Below are 18,560 nucleotides of genomic sequence, written 5' to 3'. Positions count from 1 at the left end.
CATTAAGTTATTTTAAAGGGCTATCAAAAAAGTTATGATGGGGGCGCCTGGGTGGCTCAGTCAGTTAAGCATCCAACTCTTGATTTTGGCTCAGGGCCGTGGGATTGAGCCCTGCTTCTGGCTCCACACTCAGCGGGGAGGCTGCTTGAGATTCTCTCTTTCCCTCTCCTCTGACTCCCAACTCCATGCATGTGATTGCTCTCTCTCTCTTGAATAAATAAATATTTTAAAAAACCAGTTATGATGACAACACTCAAGTAAGTATTCTTACTTGACAGTGCTTTTATCTGTGAGAACAATTCTAATAAAATACATGTGCCAAGACCATTCAGTGGGCAAAAGGATAATCCCTTCAACAAACAATTGCTGAGAAAAGTGGATATCCAGATGTAAAAGAATGAAGTCAAACCCTTACCTTATACCATATACAAAAACTAACTCAAAGTGAACTAAGGACCTAAATTTAAAAGCCAAAAGTATAAAACTCTTAGAAGAAAACAGACACAAATCTGCACAATCTTGGATTTGGATTTTGTTTCTCAAATATGACACCAAAAGCATGAGTAACAAAAGAAAAAGTAAATAAAGTGGACTTCAATTAAAATTTAAAAACTTTTGCATATCAAAGGACACTATCAAGCACTGAGACAACCCACAGAATGGGAAAAAATGTTGCATATCATATCTGATAAGGGTTTAATATCCAGAATATATAAATGCATGGCTTGTTCCTCATGATAGTACAGCCATCTAGAGCCCTCAGTGGGTGCTCCATAAATATTCCTTAAATGCATGGAACCTGTGGTTAAATTTAATGCAGAGTTCTAGAGAGAAGATGGCTTATTCACTCCTATTTATTAAGGCTTAAAAAAGAACAGTGTGATATCTCTTTGATGATTTACAACTGTTATCTGGTACTGAAGTCCTCTTCTTAAAGAGTACATAGACGACCAGGATGGCACCGTTCAGCACACGGTCAGCACTCTGGAACCTATTTCTACCTGTATGGGAAACGTTTCCTTCCATTGATTCATTCAACAGTATTTACTGAGTGCTTCCTGTGCACCAGGCCCCATAGAGTGTTGTGATTAACATCTTGCCACAGGTTTAGGTAGCTACTGACTGCTTCTCTGTCATCTTCATTCCACAGAACTATAACCTTTCCTCTCACATGGCCCTGCTAATTCGTTGCTTTAGAAACCAACTCAGTCACACTGAACTGCCCCAAGTTCACATTGTAATCTTTCTCCTCTAAGCCTTTATTGTTGCTTTTCCCAGTGTCTGGAACACCTCTGGCCCCATTCTCCTAGTTCTTCAATTGTGCCATCTTAGATTGGATAACTCCTACTCATCATTCAGAACTCAGCTTAGGACAATTTCTCTAAGTCTTGGTGAGAAGCTCCTCCTCTGTGCTCACAGAGCATCTTCAGACAACACCCAGCATAAGATATCACCTGGATTTTAATCTTGTGCATGTCTGAGTCCCCATTAGACTATAAGCTCTGTCGGGGCAGGAATCATGTCTAATTCACCACCATCCTCAGGGCCTAACATAGTACCTGCCACATATTAGGTGTTCAATAAATAAGTATTTTCCCAGAACTGACATAACCAAGACACCAATGTCACGGTTCTCCATGTTAGTGATAGTTTTAATTAAACACCATTAACAATCCTCCCACATAGCCTGGCTGTAAGGTCCTAGCTAGGGCCCACAGCAGTGACCACCAGCTATCAGGGATGGTCAGTGGCATAATTTTAACAGCAGGCCACCCAGTGTCACACTTGGAGCCACAAGAGGGAAAGTCATCTTTGACAACACCTCAAACAGTCATTATGAGAAATGCATCTTCTCAATTTACTTACTGCAGATGATTCACAGCCAAAGATCCACAACAAGTCATCCAGATCTTTTTCATTGACTGTTTCATCAAGAGAAATCCCAAGCTACAGAAATGAAAATGAAAGGGAAAACATCAGCCCAACATCAAGACCAGTGAAGAAACCCCAAGAGAAGTCAAAGGGAGGAAGGTGCTGGATAAGACCCCCAGTTATGCCAAAATATCTGGGTGCCCTTGTATCCAAGTTGGCCCATGGACTAGATGAGTCTGAGACTTTACAAAGTTTAGAGTTTTAGGAGCCACTTCTGGACTCCAACAGTCTGGTGGGTCTGGTAGGTCACCAGATATACTTAACCTTAATTTATTATATCACTTATCATAGTCTTTACCTTCAACAGTCATATTGTGAAGGGTATTATGAGCAAAATATGTGCCTAAGAGTCCCATACATGAAAACACAAAGTCTTAAGTAAAGCTAAGAATGAATTATCCTTTATTTGAAAGTCACAATGTTCCAAGCGGGAAATGAAAATTGTTTAAAAAACATTCCAAATTCCAATACTGATTTTTTTAAGAAGAAAATTTTTACTAAGAAAAGTCAGGAAACTTTAAAGTAGTTTAAAAAGTGGAAAAGTTTTACTTACTGTGCCATCCTCAAAGAGCCGAAAATTGATTTGCCGCTGAGTGGCCCTGTCCAAGACCTCCTTCACTGAGCAGCCACACTGAATCTTCAAAGTGTCAAAGAACAAGTCATGCTGGAGTTGATGCCCTGCTCGCTTGAGACCTAGACAAGATAGGAAAGCCACGAGTCCCTAACACAGAAATCTGCCCTGCGGCCCCTGACCTTTCACAGAGAAGTAAAGAGGTAAACTCTTTTTCTTTTTTTTTAAGATTTTATTTATTTACTTACTTATTTTAGGAAGAGCACAAGAGCGGGTAGAGGGAGGGACCAGCAGACTGCGCTGAGCGCAGAGCCCAACGCAGGGCTCAATTGCAGGATCCTGAGATCATGACCTGAGCTGAAATCAAGAGTAGGATGCTTAACTGATTGAGCCATCCAGGGGCCCCAAGAGGTAAATTTTAACTATAGTCTGTTCCTGATTTTAGCCAGTGTTTTGATAGCTGCTTTTTTTTTTTTTAAAGAAATTAAAAGTTTGTCACTATGCTATAGAATATTATGAAATAAATACATATAAAAAAAGAAAAATCACCATAATCACCATACAGAAATAATCACTGGTTACAATTTAGTGTATATTACTCTAGAATTGGGGTGTGTGTGTGTGTGTGTGTGTGAGAGAGAGAGAAAGAGAGAGATATCACATATTTCTTTACACTTTAAAAAATTTGTAATACATAAAGAACATTTTGCTTTTCTACAGATCGATATCCATGTCATTATTTTTAATGGTGGTATAATATTCAAATATATGCATGTAAAATAATTTAATCACTTATTATTGAACATTTAGGCTGTTTCTAAGATTGTGGTATTATAAACAATGTTTCAATGGATACCCTTTACATCCTTAGGTGATTATTTCCTTTAGATACATTTCTAGAAGTAGAATTTTTGATTCAAACTGTCGGCGCATTTTAAAAGCTTTTGATATGTACTGCTTACATGCCCTCATGAAAGTTATACCAACATGGGCGCCTGGGTGGCTCGGTCAGTTGAGTGTCTACCTTCAGCTCAGGTCATGATCTTAGGGTCCTGGGATCGAGTCCCACATCTGGCTATCTGCTCAGCAGGGAGTCTGCTTCTCCCTCTTACTCTCCGTCTGAGTTCTCCCTCTTTCTTTCTAATAAATAGAAAAAAATCTTTAAAAAAAATTTATACCAACATCAGCATTCTTTTTAATCTTTACCAATGTAATGGGAAAAACACTATTGTTTCAATTTACATTTCCTTAATAGTAAGGTTAAAATTTTATGTTTACTGGCCATTTATTTGTATATTTACTTCTTTTAAAATTACACTCAGGCACCTGGGGGACGTAGTCGGTTAAGCTTCTGACTCTGTTTCAGCTCAGGTTGTGATCTCAGGGTTGTGAGATTGAGCTCTGTGTCAGGCTCTGTGCTTTAAGACTCTCTCTCCCTCTCTGTCTGCCCCTCCCCCTGGTTCTCTCTCTCTAAAATAAAATAAATAAATCTTAAAAAAATAAAAAAATAAAATTACACTTAATGTCCTTTGCCCATTTTTCTCTGAGTGATCATCCCTCTTGTTTATGGAGCTGGGGAGCAAGTAAGAGATCTCCATATTAAAAATTTTAACACTCAGTCTATCAGAAATGGCGAAATATTTTCTTATTTGACTTTCAATTTTGTATACAGTATTGGACATACACTGAGTTTTCTATTTTACTTACTCAGGTTTATCAATCTTGTTATGAAGTGACTCACCTTCAGACAAAATCAAAGTGGCATTATGTACCCTCCTAGCGATATGCTCCAGCCCATGGGAACCATGGTAGATTGCAAACATGGCAGCCATGTTTGCCAAGAGAGCCTAAAACAACAAAGAACATTTAAGGAATCATGTTCAACAATGCGATGAAGACAGTTAGTGGGAAGGAGTATTATTTTGACTTGAAATGCCACAACTGAAAACAGGGACAAAAAAAGTGATCAGATTTCCTGCTTTCTCTATGATAGTGGGGGATGATTTATAACCTGCCTATCTCAGGGGCAAACACAGTATCCAAGACACCCTGGAGTCATGATACTAAACTTTCAGATTTGATCACTATAAAGGAGGACTTTCATCCATGTAATATAATCATGTCACCCATAAGGGGGAAGATGGGGCTGTCATTAAACATCGAGGAGCAGTATTTCATGTAGGAAGACAGCGGAGTAATAAAGGTGTCAGGGGAAAAGAAGTGAGATCCAAGAATTTTATATCAATCAAACAATTCAAGGATAAAAGCAACAAACAATTTACAAATACACAAGAACTCAGGGAACACAACTATACTGAGAACTTAAATAAAGCCCTAGAAGCTGAATTTCAGCCAACCAATGGATGAATGAATATTGTGTGGGAAAGGACTACCAAAAATGAAAATGCAGGACACAGGGCAATAAAACCAAAATGAATTGGCAGGACATGTATTAGAGAATATCAGCACCTATTGGCTATTCCCTGTTTACAGCAAGGTCACTTTCTCAGGTAAAGATATGTCCCTTGAGGTTTCGGGATTGAGGTTTCACAAGAACATTTACAGGGAAGCATGTGTTTTTGTGTGACAGAAAATAGAAAGGAATGGCACTGGAATCTCTCAGAGATAAGGGGCACAGACAGCAATGCTTCAGTGAGGAAGTCCTGCATGGGGAACAAGAAAAGGACCCACTGTGATGGCATGTTGAGTCAGGGAAGAAGATAAAAGAAGATAGCTAGGATAAGATACTAAAACGAGTGACAACGTGGCAAAAAATGATGGAGGCCCACCTCATGCTTCTCTTCCTCTTGGTCCCATCTCTCATTTGCTTTATCACCCTAGATCCTGCCAATAAGCAATCTTCTAACCATGCAGTATCATCCCTACCTCCCAGGAAACTGGTCCCAACTCAGGTCTCAGATTCCTACCCTGCCCAGCCTATTCCGTTCTCCCACTGCCACTCCCATTTTACTGGTCCAGCACCATAAACTCTGAAGTTTTCAGTCCCACTAGTGTGAATTTTCTCCTAATGTGGTCATCTTCACAGCCAATCACCACAGAGTGGGAAAGGCACCTGAGAAACACAATGCTTTTAAGTTGGCTGATATTCAATATTGGATCTATTTTGTTCAGTACACATTTTCTCAGCCATGGGACCACTGCAAAACAAGAAACAGTTCTCAAAAGATGCCAGAAAGGGATGCCTGGGTGGCTCAGTCAGTTAAGCATCTGCCTTCGGCTCAGGTCATGTTCCCAGGGTCCTGGGAATGAATCCCACATTGGGCTCCTTGCTCAGCAGGGAGCCTGCTTCTCCCTCTGTCTTGCTGCTCCCTCTATTTGTGCTCTCTCTCTCTCACTCTCTCTCTGACAAAAAAAAAAAGATGCCAGAAAGTGAAGCCAACAGTCAAAGAAAATGCAGAGGAAAGGAAGAAATCTGGGGCACCTGGGTGGCTCAGTCAGTTAAGCATCTGACTCTTGATTTTGGCTCAGGTCATGATCTCAGGATTTTGAGATCAAGCCCCGAGTCGGGCTACGCCCTGAGCACAGAGCCTGCTTAAGATTCCTTTTCTCCCTCTCCTCTCTTTCCCTCTCTAAAAAAAGAAGAAGCAGAAGAAGACATCTAAGAACACAGAAGTAGACTTTCTTGGACCAAAATTCCCCAAGAGAGTATAGAAGCTTTGTGGACTCTGTATAACAATTAGAAATAAATACAGAAGCATTACAACACATTCCAGCTATGGAGAGGGCAAGTCAAACAATACATGACACTGTGTATCCAAATGCTTATGACTACTGCTGGGGAATAGAAACTCAGGCCTGATATTCACAGAATCCTCTGGAATCCTCTTATCACAACAACCCTGTATAAGTTGGTTCATATCCCTTTTTAATGTAGAGATGATTCTTTTCCACAAAGAGGAGACTGTATCAAGTGACTGGCCAACAAACTGATGACAAGTATAGAATCATTTTTAGAAATATCAGAAAGGAATTAGAACTCCAAAGGAAGTTCAGAGAAATGAAGACCAAGAAAATTCAAATTTCCTGGATAACTTGGACAAACTTAATATAATTAGTATACAAATAAAGTAATAAAAAATAAGAGTAATCAAAAGCTCATGATTAAAAGTTGCTCGAAATCATTAGTTATAAGGGAAATGCATACTAAAACCACAATGAGATATCAGTTCACACTCGCTAGGATGGCTATAACTGAAAAGACAGGCAATAACAAGCACCGGTGAAAATGTGGAGAAATTACAACCCTCAAACACTGGTAGAGGGAATACAAAATGATGAAGCCCCTTTGGAATACAGTCTGAAGTTCTTCAGAACGTTCAATTTAGGTTACTAATATGGCCTAGTAATTCTACTTCTGGGTATATACCTAAGAGAACTGAAAACATATGACCCCATAAAATCTTGTACATGAATGTGCATAGCAGCTTTATTCAAAATACTTAAAGTGGAAACAACCCAAATATCCATCACTTGATGAATGGATAAACAAAATGTGGTATGTCCATACAATGGGATAATACACAGCCATAAAAAAAAGGAAGTACTGATTCATACCACAATATGGATAAACCTTGAAATCAGTATGCTAAGTGAAAGAAGCCAGGCACAAAAGGCCATATATTGTAAAATCCCATTTGTATGAATGTCCAGAATAGCAAATACATATAGGAAGAAAGTAGATTAGTGGCTCCCAGGGGCTGCAGGGAGGGCAGAAGGATGGGGAGTGATTGCTTCATGGGAACAGGTTTCCTTTTGGGGTGATGAGAATGTTCAGAAATGAAATGCTAGTGATGGTTGCACAACTTCACAAAAATACTAAAAACCACTGAACTGTATACTTTAAATGAGCAAATTTTATGGGGAGTTATAGCTCACTGAAGAGTAAATGAAATGCAGATTACACCTCAACACAACTGACTTCAGAGAAAGCTAATGAAAAAATTGCTTGTGGTGGTAGAACCCAAGAAATAAGAAAACATAAAGAACAGGACGTGATGCAAGTTCAGATATCTGTGAAATATCACAAGTTTATAGAAAGAATTTTAAAAAAGAATTCAATAACACACTTTCAGAGAGCTTTGTACCACCAACAATGCAAAACTAAAACTCGATTGTGGAGCCTATTATGCTCAAGAGAAAAGGGGCAGCCATGAGAACACAGAGCAGTGGCTAAAGAAGCAGGAGGCTGGAGTTAAAGGCATATAGTGCTCAAGGAGCATCTCAAAAGATATCAGTCATCTCCTAACAAAAAAGATTAATTGCAAAAAAAAAAAAGATTAATTGTATGCTTATAGACAATGACCCTGGAGTTATGAGCAACTGCTTTATGCAACCAATTATGAAAAGAAACTCATGAAATGAAATAGACAATGGATAGCTGGAAGTTCTCCAGAATAAGAAGATAAAAATCAGAGAAGACAGGGGCACCTGGGTGGCGCAGTCAGTTAAGCGTCTGACTCTTCTTTCAGCTCAGATCATGATCTCAGGGTCCTGGGATTGAGCACCACATCGGGTTCCACACCCAGCGTGGAATCTGCTTGGGATTCTCTCTCTTGTCTCCCTCTGCCCCTTCGCCTCCCTCACTCTTTCTCTAAGATAAATAAATAAATCTTTAAAAAAAAAAATCAAAAGACAGAGTTGCGCTATTTCCAAGGCAAACATCACTTTAATTATTGCTGAAAAAGAGGCCTTTGTTCAGCCCAAATTCACCTGTAAAATTAATTTCAAACATTGAAGCAGAAAACCCCTTAATGCATTTATAACCAGACAGGCACCTTTTGGAAGAACATGAGCAGAAAGAGCAAGACAGGAGCAATCAGCTGCACAGGAAGGAGAAATATATAAGCAGGGAATTCAACAAATGAAGGGTAAACTATGGAAAGTAATAGCATCATGTAAAGTTCAATTTGCTGTCAACAGAGGAAAAGCTCTTGACAGCTGGCTCCTTCCTGTGATGAAAGAAGAGCTCTTGGCTAAAAAGAAGCAGCCACCTTTTTGAGGCAACAAATAAGACAAGAAAACCTACTGAGGAAACTAGTCCAAAGACCACCGGCTAGAGAACCAAATATAAGAAGACCTTATCATCTACTGCCCCTGGAGAGTCTAAAACCTGGTGGTGGTGCTTTGAACCAGTGCCCTGAGAGAAAAAAAGCACCGTATTGCCCACTGAGGTGTTGGTAAGATCTCTTTCTCTTACCCTGAATGGAGAAGATGGACCTAGAATGGATTGGATGCTCAGGAAGAGTCCTCCACCTAAGCCTAGAAACTTGGTCTCAAACACTCCTTCCTCTGACCTGAGCCCTGGGCAACTTCCAGAATCGTCAGGAACTTAGGAAGCTCCTCCTCTTTTAGTCCATCCTTTCACGAATGCCTGTCCTGAGTCCCCAGTAAGAGTACCCCACAACCACCACCAACGGGTCAATCTTGGTCACCCCCTCAAGCACAGTCACATTGCCTCCCTCACCACATTCCTAGAGGGCTTCCATTTCAACCTTAAGAGAAGGTACCCAATCACCCACCACCCATAATGGACCTGGCCCGATGGCCAAAAATGCTAGAAACACTGATGTATGCAGTATATCCATACACAGAGCTCCAGGAAAATGCATCGTATTTTGGTTCTGACAAGACCACAGGGCTTCTCTATCAATAAGATCACACCACTTCTGATGTACACACTGGTCAGTAGGTGGTGAACGAATGAATTAACAATCGAGTGAATGCATGAGCAGCTCATTTCTGTAGATTATAAAGGGTTTAGTGGGCAGAGCAGGCATGTGACCTACCTGAGCTGTACAGATGTTGCTAGTAGCCTTGTCTCTCCGGATGTGCTGTTCCCTGGTTTGAAGAGCAAGACGGTACACTTCTTTCCCAGTGGCATCTCTGGCCCAAGAATAAAACATCTAGTTAACATATATGATCATAGCACCAAGGGTGGTCACAAAGGGACCTGTTTCTTTCCTTCCCAGATTGAAGGGAACCCAGAAAATATATTTGGCTGCAAGGCCATAAAGAAACAATTCTTAAGCCATCCTGTTCTAAATAGGACTACTAATTTTTAGTATATACTTTGAGGGAAGAACCGAGATATACACAGTAAGACCAGCAACCTTGAAAGGAAACTTCCCTGGAATTACCCAGACTAATATAATGATGGTGAATGAGGATTCAATTTAAAATTAAACTTAGGGAAGATTAAATTTCACTGTGAGCATCTTGGCAGACACAGAAAAAAGGGAAATATCTGACAAAGGAGTCAACTTCTGCCCTGGAATCTAAAGCAACTGTACTGCTACAAAGAAAAAGAATGTGTTGAATCAATAAATTGTACACCTGAAATTAGTATTGCACTGTATGTTAACTGGAATTTAAGAACTTAAAAAAAGAAGGTTAATAATCTTACCACTTGTCTCTAAGAAAAATTTTCCTTCTTTCCTAATACAATTGAGAATTTGGATAGGGGGCCCTGGGTGGTGCAGTGGGTTAAGCAACAGACTCCTGGTTTTAGCTCAGGTCATGATCTTAGGGTCGTGGGATCAAGCCCTGAGTAGGGCTCCTCACTCAGAGTGGGAGTCTGCTTGAGATTCTCTCTCCCTCTCCTTCTGTCCCTCCCACTCGTGCTCTCTCTCTCTCAAATAAATAAATCTTTAAAAAACAAAAAAAGAATTTGGGGACACTTGGGTGGCTCAGTCGTTAAGCCTCTGCCTTCGGCTCAGTCATGATCCCAGAGTCCTGGGATCGAGCCCTGAGTCAGGCTCCTTGCTCAGTGGAGAGCCTGCTTCTCCCTCTGCCTGCCACTCCCCCTGCTTGTGCTCACTCACTCTCTCTGACAAATAAATAAATAAATCTTAAAAATAAATTAATTAAAAAATTTAAAAATTAAAAAAAAGAAAAGATTCAACAGTCTTATCCTTTATTTCATCAAACTCTGGGTCCATTTTTTCAGCAAGATAAGAAGTTCAATATAAAAATCAGCAGAAAGGGGCACCTGGGTATATCAGTCGGTTAAGGATCTGCCTTTGACTCAGGTCATGCATGGGATGGAGCCCCACATTAGGCTCCCTGCTGAGCAGGGAGCCTGCCTCTCCCCAACTTGTGCTCTCTCTCTGACAAATAAATAAATAAATAAAATCTTTAAAGAAAAATCAGCAGACAATAATTAATATATTAAATTCTTTTTAATTAGAAAACTTTCTGCCTCATCTTACCTGGTGAAGATACATCACTGAAAGAAACAAATGTAAGAATACTTGAAGAAACTTATTTTTACACTAAAAAGCGAGGTGCCTCTTGCTATTATGTGATAAGTTGCATTTCAAAGATTCAAATTATTCACTAATATAGACTATTCACTTGGGCTAGTAAGTCTAACTTCTTTGAAAGGTCTAAAAGGGCATGCTAAATTTCCCCAGTAATAATCATGACATTCATCTAAATTCTTAATCTGAGGAGGTGTATCAATGAGAAGCACTTGAGAAAGTACATTTAGAAATTACTAGAACAAACAAGTAGCAGGCCTCTAGGAAATAATGTGGATTACAATGTGTACATGGTAATCTCTCACTGTGCTTGTCTTTTACCTAACTGTGTGGCATGACAATGCATTTGAGAATGAAAGTGGTGAGATATAAAACCACCTAAAATGTCCAGTCTTTCAATGCTTTTGTCAACCTAATTAAATTCACTTATGTGACTTGAATACAAGTATGTTGTAAATTATTGTGCATGGCCCAGTTAAATTCAGAGAGAAATCAACAACTTTTGTAATCAGAAGAAACAGGGAAAATAATAACACAATCAAAGGGGAGAAACATGAGCTTCATTACCTTGTTACCCCCACCATTCTCCCGGGCATCATCCTCACCAAGCTTTCTCTAACAGCAAAAAAGGCTGCATGTGGTCCGCCATAGCCCAGTGGCACTCCAAATCGCTGTGAGCTGCCTAGGGCAATGTCTACCCCAAATTCTCCAGGAGGCCTCAAGATACACAGAGCTAAAAGGTCGGTAGCACAGCAGGCCAGGCTCTAGAAAGGACACAAGAGAGAAAGTGGTGGTAGTTGTCACCTTCACCCGGGGAGCAGTGAGAGAATAGCAAATTATCTGCAATATAAGCAGACAGACAGGGTTGTTTCATACCCTGTGAATTCCATTTACTCACTGATTCATTCAAAAATATTTACTGAGGGGCACCTGGGTGGCTCAGGTCATGATCTCAGGGCCCTGGGATCAAGCCCCACATCAAGCTCCCCACTCAGCAGGGGGCCTATTTAATCCCTCTCTTTCTGCCCCTCCCCCTGCTCAGGCTCTTTCTCTCTCTCTCAAATAAATTAAAATCTTTTTTTAAAAAATTACTGAGTGCTTACTATGCGCCAGAAATTAATGAACAAAATAAACTTGAGAAAAGGAGGCAGGAAGGAGAGTGTTTTACCATTCTAGGTGATACAGTTATAGAAACTAAGATGCATCAAAAAATCGTAATTCAAAGTTGGGACATACCTCCATGGACCCCCACAAGGAGAGATTTGCCTACCCCAGTCTGATGGGCCCTCTCCACAAGCTCTGTGAAGTCTTCCACCTTCCCCTCGGTGTCTGGGTACTGGAAGAGCACTCCACTAACATCGTTTCCACTGAAGTCCATTTTATGGGGTAATTTCAGCTCAATGAGAACACCATTGTATCTGGAAAGACAGAAGACAAAGAGCAATCATGCTTTTGGTTTTCAAGAGAAAATAAAACCCCTTACAATTTATTTTCAGTGATAGAGTGCCCATATTCAGTGTCCTTCCTCATTGCCCCCCACCCCCACCTCATCCTGACACACACACACACACATCCATCTCACACCTGACCTTTCATTGGTAACAGAACTTCACACCATCTTGAGTGCTTCCAACAGCTTGGCTTCTGTTTCTCTCTTCCACGCTTACCACACCCATTCCCCCCTTTCTTGCCAGAACCTGCTCCTGAGAAGGTCAGGAACATGGCTTCCTAGGACTAAAGAACCAACTCCTGCAACTACAGAGCAGTCACCACTTTCACCTGAGATCAGTTTTAGGTGAATGGAAAACCATCAATAAGACAAAGAGAAAGACCTTTCTTAACCACCCAGTTCCAATTCTATGTGAGAACACCCCTTCTGAAGGGATGGTGGTATGGGGTTGGGGAATATTGCTCCGTTCTTACAAGAAGAGAGCAAACAGACACACCGGCAGGTGATAGCTGTGCTGTTTTTATCTGATTACAGCACTAAACAAATACAGTACGCTTGCTTTCGTCTATATCATACCACACCTAGGCTTTATATGGATCCTTTATAAACTATGTTTGCAGTTGCACACACTAAACTCTAACAACTGTGTGAGAATTCCATTTTTTCCCTCTACTTCTCAAGCCTTCCAAAACATTGCTGAAATTATTTTAATATTTTTAATTAAAACAAACAAACAAACAAACAACATGGTTACTCAATATAAAGCAAAGGCAACTAAGGCCACTTCTGTGTTCTCTCAATTCTGACACATTTTACTTACTAGGCAAGATCTCAGGAAGAAAGTGGGAAGGAAAGCGAAACTGAACAACCTCAATTTAAACCAGGTTCACCTCCAATCAGTTTGGAAGTAAGAGAGAGAAGCAACGGTGATGAGCATGATATATATTATCCCTGAGTTCAAAATATGAATGAAATTAATTACTTGGCTCGAGTCTGGACGACAGCTATTGTCTGTGGGTGGCAACGCGGGTCAACAAAAAATCTCTTCCTCTTGTTGTGCCTGTTGAAAAGGAAAATCACATTCAAACATGAACATTAAAGAAATCAAAGTATCTTCTAAGAATGAAAAGCAAAGGTGGTACTTAGGGAAACTCTGAGCACAATGTAAAAAATGAGTCCTTAATTCTACTGATCAGAATTCTACTGAAATCCAATTTCCGTTCTTGAAAAGAAAACCATAGGCCCAAAATGGAGTCACTTGTGCTAGGTTCATGTCACCAAACTGGGGCTTCATACATACCTGATTATAGTTTCAACCTTCCCCAGTAATATAATCTTAACTGGTCAGTCTAGAATTTCCTGGTAAGCACCAATGAGGTAATTCACCTAATAAGACTCTTTTTGTCCCCCAAAGGAAAGTGACCTTGCTCTAAATAATCCCTTTTTTGTTTGTTTATGACTTCCTTGACACCCCCTTTAAAAACCTTTCCCTTTCAGAGGCTGCCTTCGGTTCAGGTCATGATCCCAGAGTCCTGGGATCAAGCCCCACAGCTGGGCTCTCTGCTCAGTGGGGAGTCTACTTCTCCTTCTCCCTCTGTCCCTCACCTTGCTCATGCTCTCTCCCTCTGTCTCTCAAATAAAGAAAATCTTAAAAAAATTAAAAAATAGGGTGCCTGGGTGGCTCAGTTGGTTAAGCGACGGCCTTCGGCTCAGGTCATGATCCTGGAGTCCTGGGATCGAGTCCCACATTGGGCTCCCTGCTCAGTGGGGAGTCTTCTTCTCCCTCTGACCCTCACCCCCTCATGCTCTCTCTCTCTCTCACTCTCTCTCTCTCTCTCTCAAATAAATAAATAAAATCCTTAAAAAAATAAAAAAAATAAAATAAAATAAAAAATAAAAAAATAAAAACCTTTCCCTTTCACATTGGACAGCAACATGTATAAGAATGAAACTGGACCACTTTTTTACACCATACACAAAAATAAGTTCGGAATGGATGACAGGCCTAAATATGAGACATGAAACCACAAAAATCCTAGAGAAGAACACAGGCAGTAACCTCTCTGACATTGGCCAAAGCAACTTCTTACTAGATATGTCAACTGAGGCAAGGGAAACAAAAGCAAAAATGACCTGCTGGAACTTCATCAAGATAAAAAGCCTCTGCACAGCTAAGGAAACAATCAACAAAACTAAAAGGCAATCTACTGAATGGGAGAAGACATTTGCAAATGCTCTGATAAAGGGTTAGCATCCAAAATATATAAAGAACTTATAAAACTCAACACCCCAAAAGCAAATATTCCAGTTAAAAAATGGGCAGAAGACATGAATAGATATTTTTCCAAAGAAGACATCCAGGTGGCCAACAGACACATGAAAAGATGCTCAACATCACTCATCATCAGGGAAATACAAATCAAAACTGTAAAAAGATATTATCTCACACCTGTCAGAATGGCTAAAATCAACAACACAGGAAAAAACAGGTCTTGGCAAGCATGTGGAGAAAGAGGAACCCTCTTGCACTGTTGGTGGGAATGCAAACTGGTGCAGCCATTCTGGAAAACAGCATGGAGGTTCCTCAAAAATTTAAAAATAGAACTAACCTATAATCCAGCAATTGCATTACTAGGTATTTACCCAAAGGATACAAAAATACTGGTTCAAAGGGTACACGCACCCCAATGTTTACAGCAGCATTATCAACAATAGCCAATTGTGGGAAAACAATTGGAAACAGCTCAATTGTCCATTGCCTGATGAATGGATAAAGAAGATGTGATCTGTATACACACACACACACACACACACACACACACACACACACTGGAATATTACTCAGCCATAAAAAAGAATGAAATCTTGGGACGCCTGGGTGGCTCAGCCAGTTAAGCGTCTGCCTTCGGCTCAGGTCATGATCCCAGGGTCCTGGGATTGAGTCCCACATTGGTCTCCTTGCTCAGCAGGGAGCTTGTTTCTCCCTCTGTCTGCTAATCCCGACTGTGCTCTCTCTCTCTCTGATAAATAAAATCTTTAAAAAATTAAATTAAATTTAAAAAAAAAAGAATGAAATCTTGCCATTTGCAACGATGTGACTAAAGCTAGGGAGTATTATGCTAAGCCAAATAAGTCAATCAGCAAAAGACAAATACCATATGATTTCACTCAGATGTGGAATTTAAGAAACAAAACAGATGAACGTAGGAGAAAAAAAAAAGGGAAGTAAACCAAGAAACAGACTCCAAACCACAGAGAACAAACTGAGGGTTGCTGGAGGAGTGGTGGGTGGAGAATGGGCTAAATAGATGATGGGTATTAAGGAGGGCACTTGTGATGAGCACTGGGTATTGTATGTAAGTGATGAATTACTAAATTTCACACCTGAAACTAATATTACATTGTATCTTAACTAACTGGAATTTAAATAGAAACTTGAAAAAAATAAAATTAAATCAGATGTTAAAAAAAAATCCTTTCCCTTTCTGTAGCCCTTTGTCGCTCCTTTATTTGCTAGAGGGGATGCTGTCCGATTCATGAATCATTGAATAAAGCCAATTAGATCTTCAAATTTACTCAGCTGAATTTGGGTGTTTTTTTTTTTAAAAAAAAAACACCATTCCAACCCCATTTAGCAAAATCAATCTTAAACTGGCTTAAATTTATTTTAAATATGCTAAGTTAAGAGAAATAAAAACAGGATAGTGATGGGGTACAAGTAGAAATAAAGACTAACTCTTGAAATAAAAAACATCTGAGAATTTTACTGCCAAAGAAGCTTATCTAAGCCAAATGTCCTCATTCGACAGAGGATGAAAAGGACTCAGAGAAGTGACATGGGCAGGACCACACAGCTACTAAAGGACCTAAATGCTGGGAGTTTTCTAAAAGTTCCTGATTTCAGGAAACGAAACTGATGGAGATTGTTAAAAAGAAAACCATAGGCCCAAAATGGTGTTTCTTGGGCTGTGCCCAGTCACCAAACCAGGGCTTAATACCTAAGCTAATTGCGGTTTCAACCTCCTCCAGAAATGTAGTCTTAACCTGTGAGTCAGGAATTTTCCGATAAGCACAAAGGAGGTAATCTGTCACATGAGCTTTCTCCATCCACCAAGGGCTAGAAGAGGTCATCTGTATAATAAGACCCCCTGTCATTCCCCCTAAGGGAAGGTGATTTTGCCTGGAACAAATCTTTCTTTTCTTTTGCTTATCACATTCTTGCCCCACCTTCCTTCCTATAAAAAAACCTTTCATTTTGTACAACTCCTCAGGGAGACTTTCTACCTGCTAGATAGAATGCTGCCCAATTTATGAATCATTTAATAATAAAGCCAATTAGATCTTCAAATATGCTTGGTTGAATTTTGTTTTTTAACAGGATACATAACAGTGCATGTATCATGAGCACATCTGGGGAAAAAGGGTGGGGAACACATGTACATTGTGCTATGCATTTAATTTCCCAGAAAGATACACAATAACAACAGCTTTCTCAATGGAACAGGACTGAGAAACAGCATGTTCACTTCGTTATATTTTCTACTGTTTGCATATTTTCCCACTCTGAACAGGTATTTTTATAATAAACATAAATTTAATAGAGGATTAGGTAGAGTTGTATAGATAAAAAAAGCTATTAATTATCCAAAGCACAATGCTCTTCACAGTGTGAATCTAAATAAATTGGGAGAAAAGAGCCATCTGAGCCTAAACGACCTAAGATGGAAACAAAAACACTGCTATTTTAATTTTTATTATTATTTTATTTATCTTTCCAAAGATAAAAACCACAAGGCTGCTTTTCAAATTAAATGCAGGCCTGAAGATATGAGAATTAAAAGAGAGGAAGTAAATCTAGCATTTGCAGAGCAAATCAAGCATTTGCAGAGCTATAGCTCATTAACTCAAATCAGTTCAGGACCAAATCCCCGAACCATCAACCAGAAAGGCCTCAGCTTCTCCAAGTGTGAAATGGAAGCTCTTAAGAAAGAGAGGCAGAGGGAGATGAGAAAGCAGCAAGAAGGTGGATAAGGATGAGATAAGATGAAAATGTGAAAAGCTGAGAATAGAGAAGCATTCCTTTCTGGCTGTCTACCCAGGATCAGGAGGAAGAGCCTAAGCCCACCTCTAAGGCTGCTTGGGAAGCAGAATAACCTGTGGCTGGAAATTTAGAGGTTTTCATACCTGCTAAGGAGGTTTGGGGTTCACTACGGCAATGTTGTGATTTATAAGAAATATGTATTTGGTCATGACCAAATTTTTAATATATCAATATCAAAATATTTCATATTTTCATTTATATTTAGTCTTCCTCCACAGTTCTTGGCTCGTAGCTCCCCAAACTTCCTAATTGTGGAGAATGTAAAGATGTCTTTTTTTATGTTAATTAGGTGACTTTTGGAGAATGTCCATGGATGGGGTTTGGTTGCCAGAGGAGCCAACCCTGTGATTAGAGGGCTGGAACTTTTAGTCCCACCTCCCGACCTCACAAGGAAGAGGGGTTGGAGGTCAAACCAATAGCCAATTGCCAATGATTTAATCAATTTTGCCTATGTAATGAAGCCTCCATAAAAAACCATAATGGACGGCATTTGGAGAACTTCGGGTTGATGAATGGGTGGAGATTGGAGGCGAATGGTGTAGCTAAGAGAGCATGGATGCTCCACGCCTTTCCCACATACCTTGCCTTATGTATCACTCCCATTTGGCTATTCTTGTTTTTTCCCTTAATAATAAACCAGTGATCTAGTAAGTAATGTTTCTGAGTTCTGTGAGTTGCTCTAGCAAATTAAATGAACTTGAGGAGGGTGTCCTGGAAACATCTGGTTTATAGCCAGGCATGCAGAAGCAAAGGAAATAACGTGGGCTCGCCACTGACATATGACGTGGGGTGTGGTGAAGTGAGTCAGGGGGGCAGGGCAGTCTCGTAAGACTGAACCCTTAACCCCTGGAATCTGATGCTATCTCCAGATAGATTGTGTCAGAATTGAGTTGAAGTCTTGGACACCCTGCTGCTGTTAAAGAATTATTTGTTGGTGTGGGGAAAACCTCGATGCACACATTGGACTTGGTACCAGAACCAATTTAACCATCCCTAAGTATCTGGACGCCAAGAAAGAGAGTTACATGGGCATTCAGAGCCAGAAGCACAAAACCTCACAGACACACCGTGAATATGGGCAGATTTCCCAACCAGATGACATCTACATGTGAACTCTACTAGGAAGGTAAGCTCAAAAGTACTCACAAGGCCAAGAACAAAGGAAGGTGGGGAACTGGAGAGCAATCGTTAACTATATACCATGACCCAGCAATTCTACTTCTAGAA

General features: G+C 40.0%; 1 protein-coding gene across 3 annotated transcripts in view; it reads right to left on the bottom strand.

The window, feature by feature from the left end:
• GLDC (glycine decarboxylase) overlaps positions 1–18,560 on the bottom strand; it is a 96,338-nt gene that overhangs the window by 47,927 nt on the left and 29,851 nt on the right. For all 3 annotated transcript variants that reach the window (XR_014139978.1, XM_081802965.1, XM_081802964.1), the window contains exons 5-11: positions 13,215–13,292; positions 12,053–12,200; positions 11,350–11,546; positions 9,310–9,406; positions 4,245–4,350; positions 2,486–2,625; positions 1,867–1,947 (exon numbers count right to left, since the gene is read on the bottom strand). Coding sequence is in view for 2 of the 3 variants with exons in the window: in XM_081802965.1 (XP_081659091.1) it covers positions 1,867–1,947; positions 2,486–2,625; positions 4,245–4,350; positions 9,310–9,406; positions 11,350–11,546; positions 12,053–12,200; positions 13,215–13,292 (847 nt within the window). In the remaining variant the exon portion in view is untranslated. The remainder of the gene's footprint in view (positions 1–1,866; positions 1,948–2,485; positions 2,626–4,244; positions 4,351–9,309; positions 9,407–11,349; positions 11,547–12,052; positions 12,201–13,214; positions 13,293–18,560) is intronic.

This window comes from Leptonychotes weddellii, chromosome 14 (genome assembly GCF_054177405.1).
Source record: "Leptonychotes weddellii isolate Sample4059 chromosome 14, ASM5417740v2, whole genome shotgun sequence".
Classification (NCBI taxonomy): Eukaryota; Metazoa; Chordata; class Mammalia; order Carnivora; family Phocidae; genus Leptonychotes; species Leptonychotes weddellii.
This window is presented reverse-complemented; position numbering and strand designations above follow the sequence as displayed.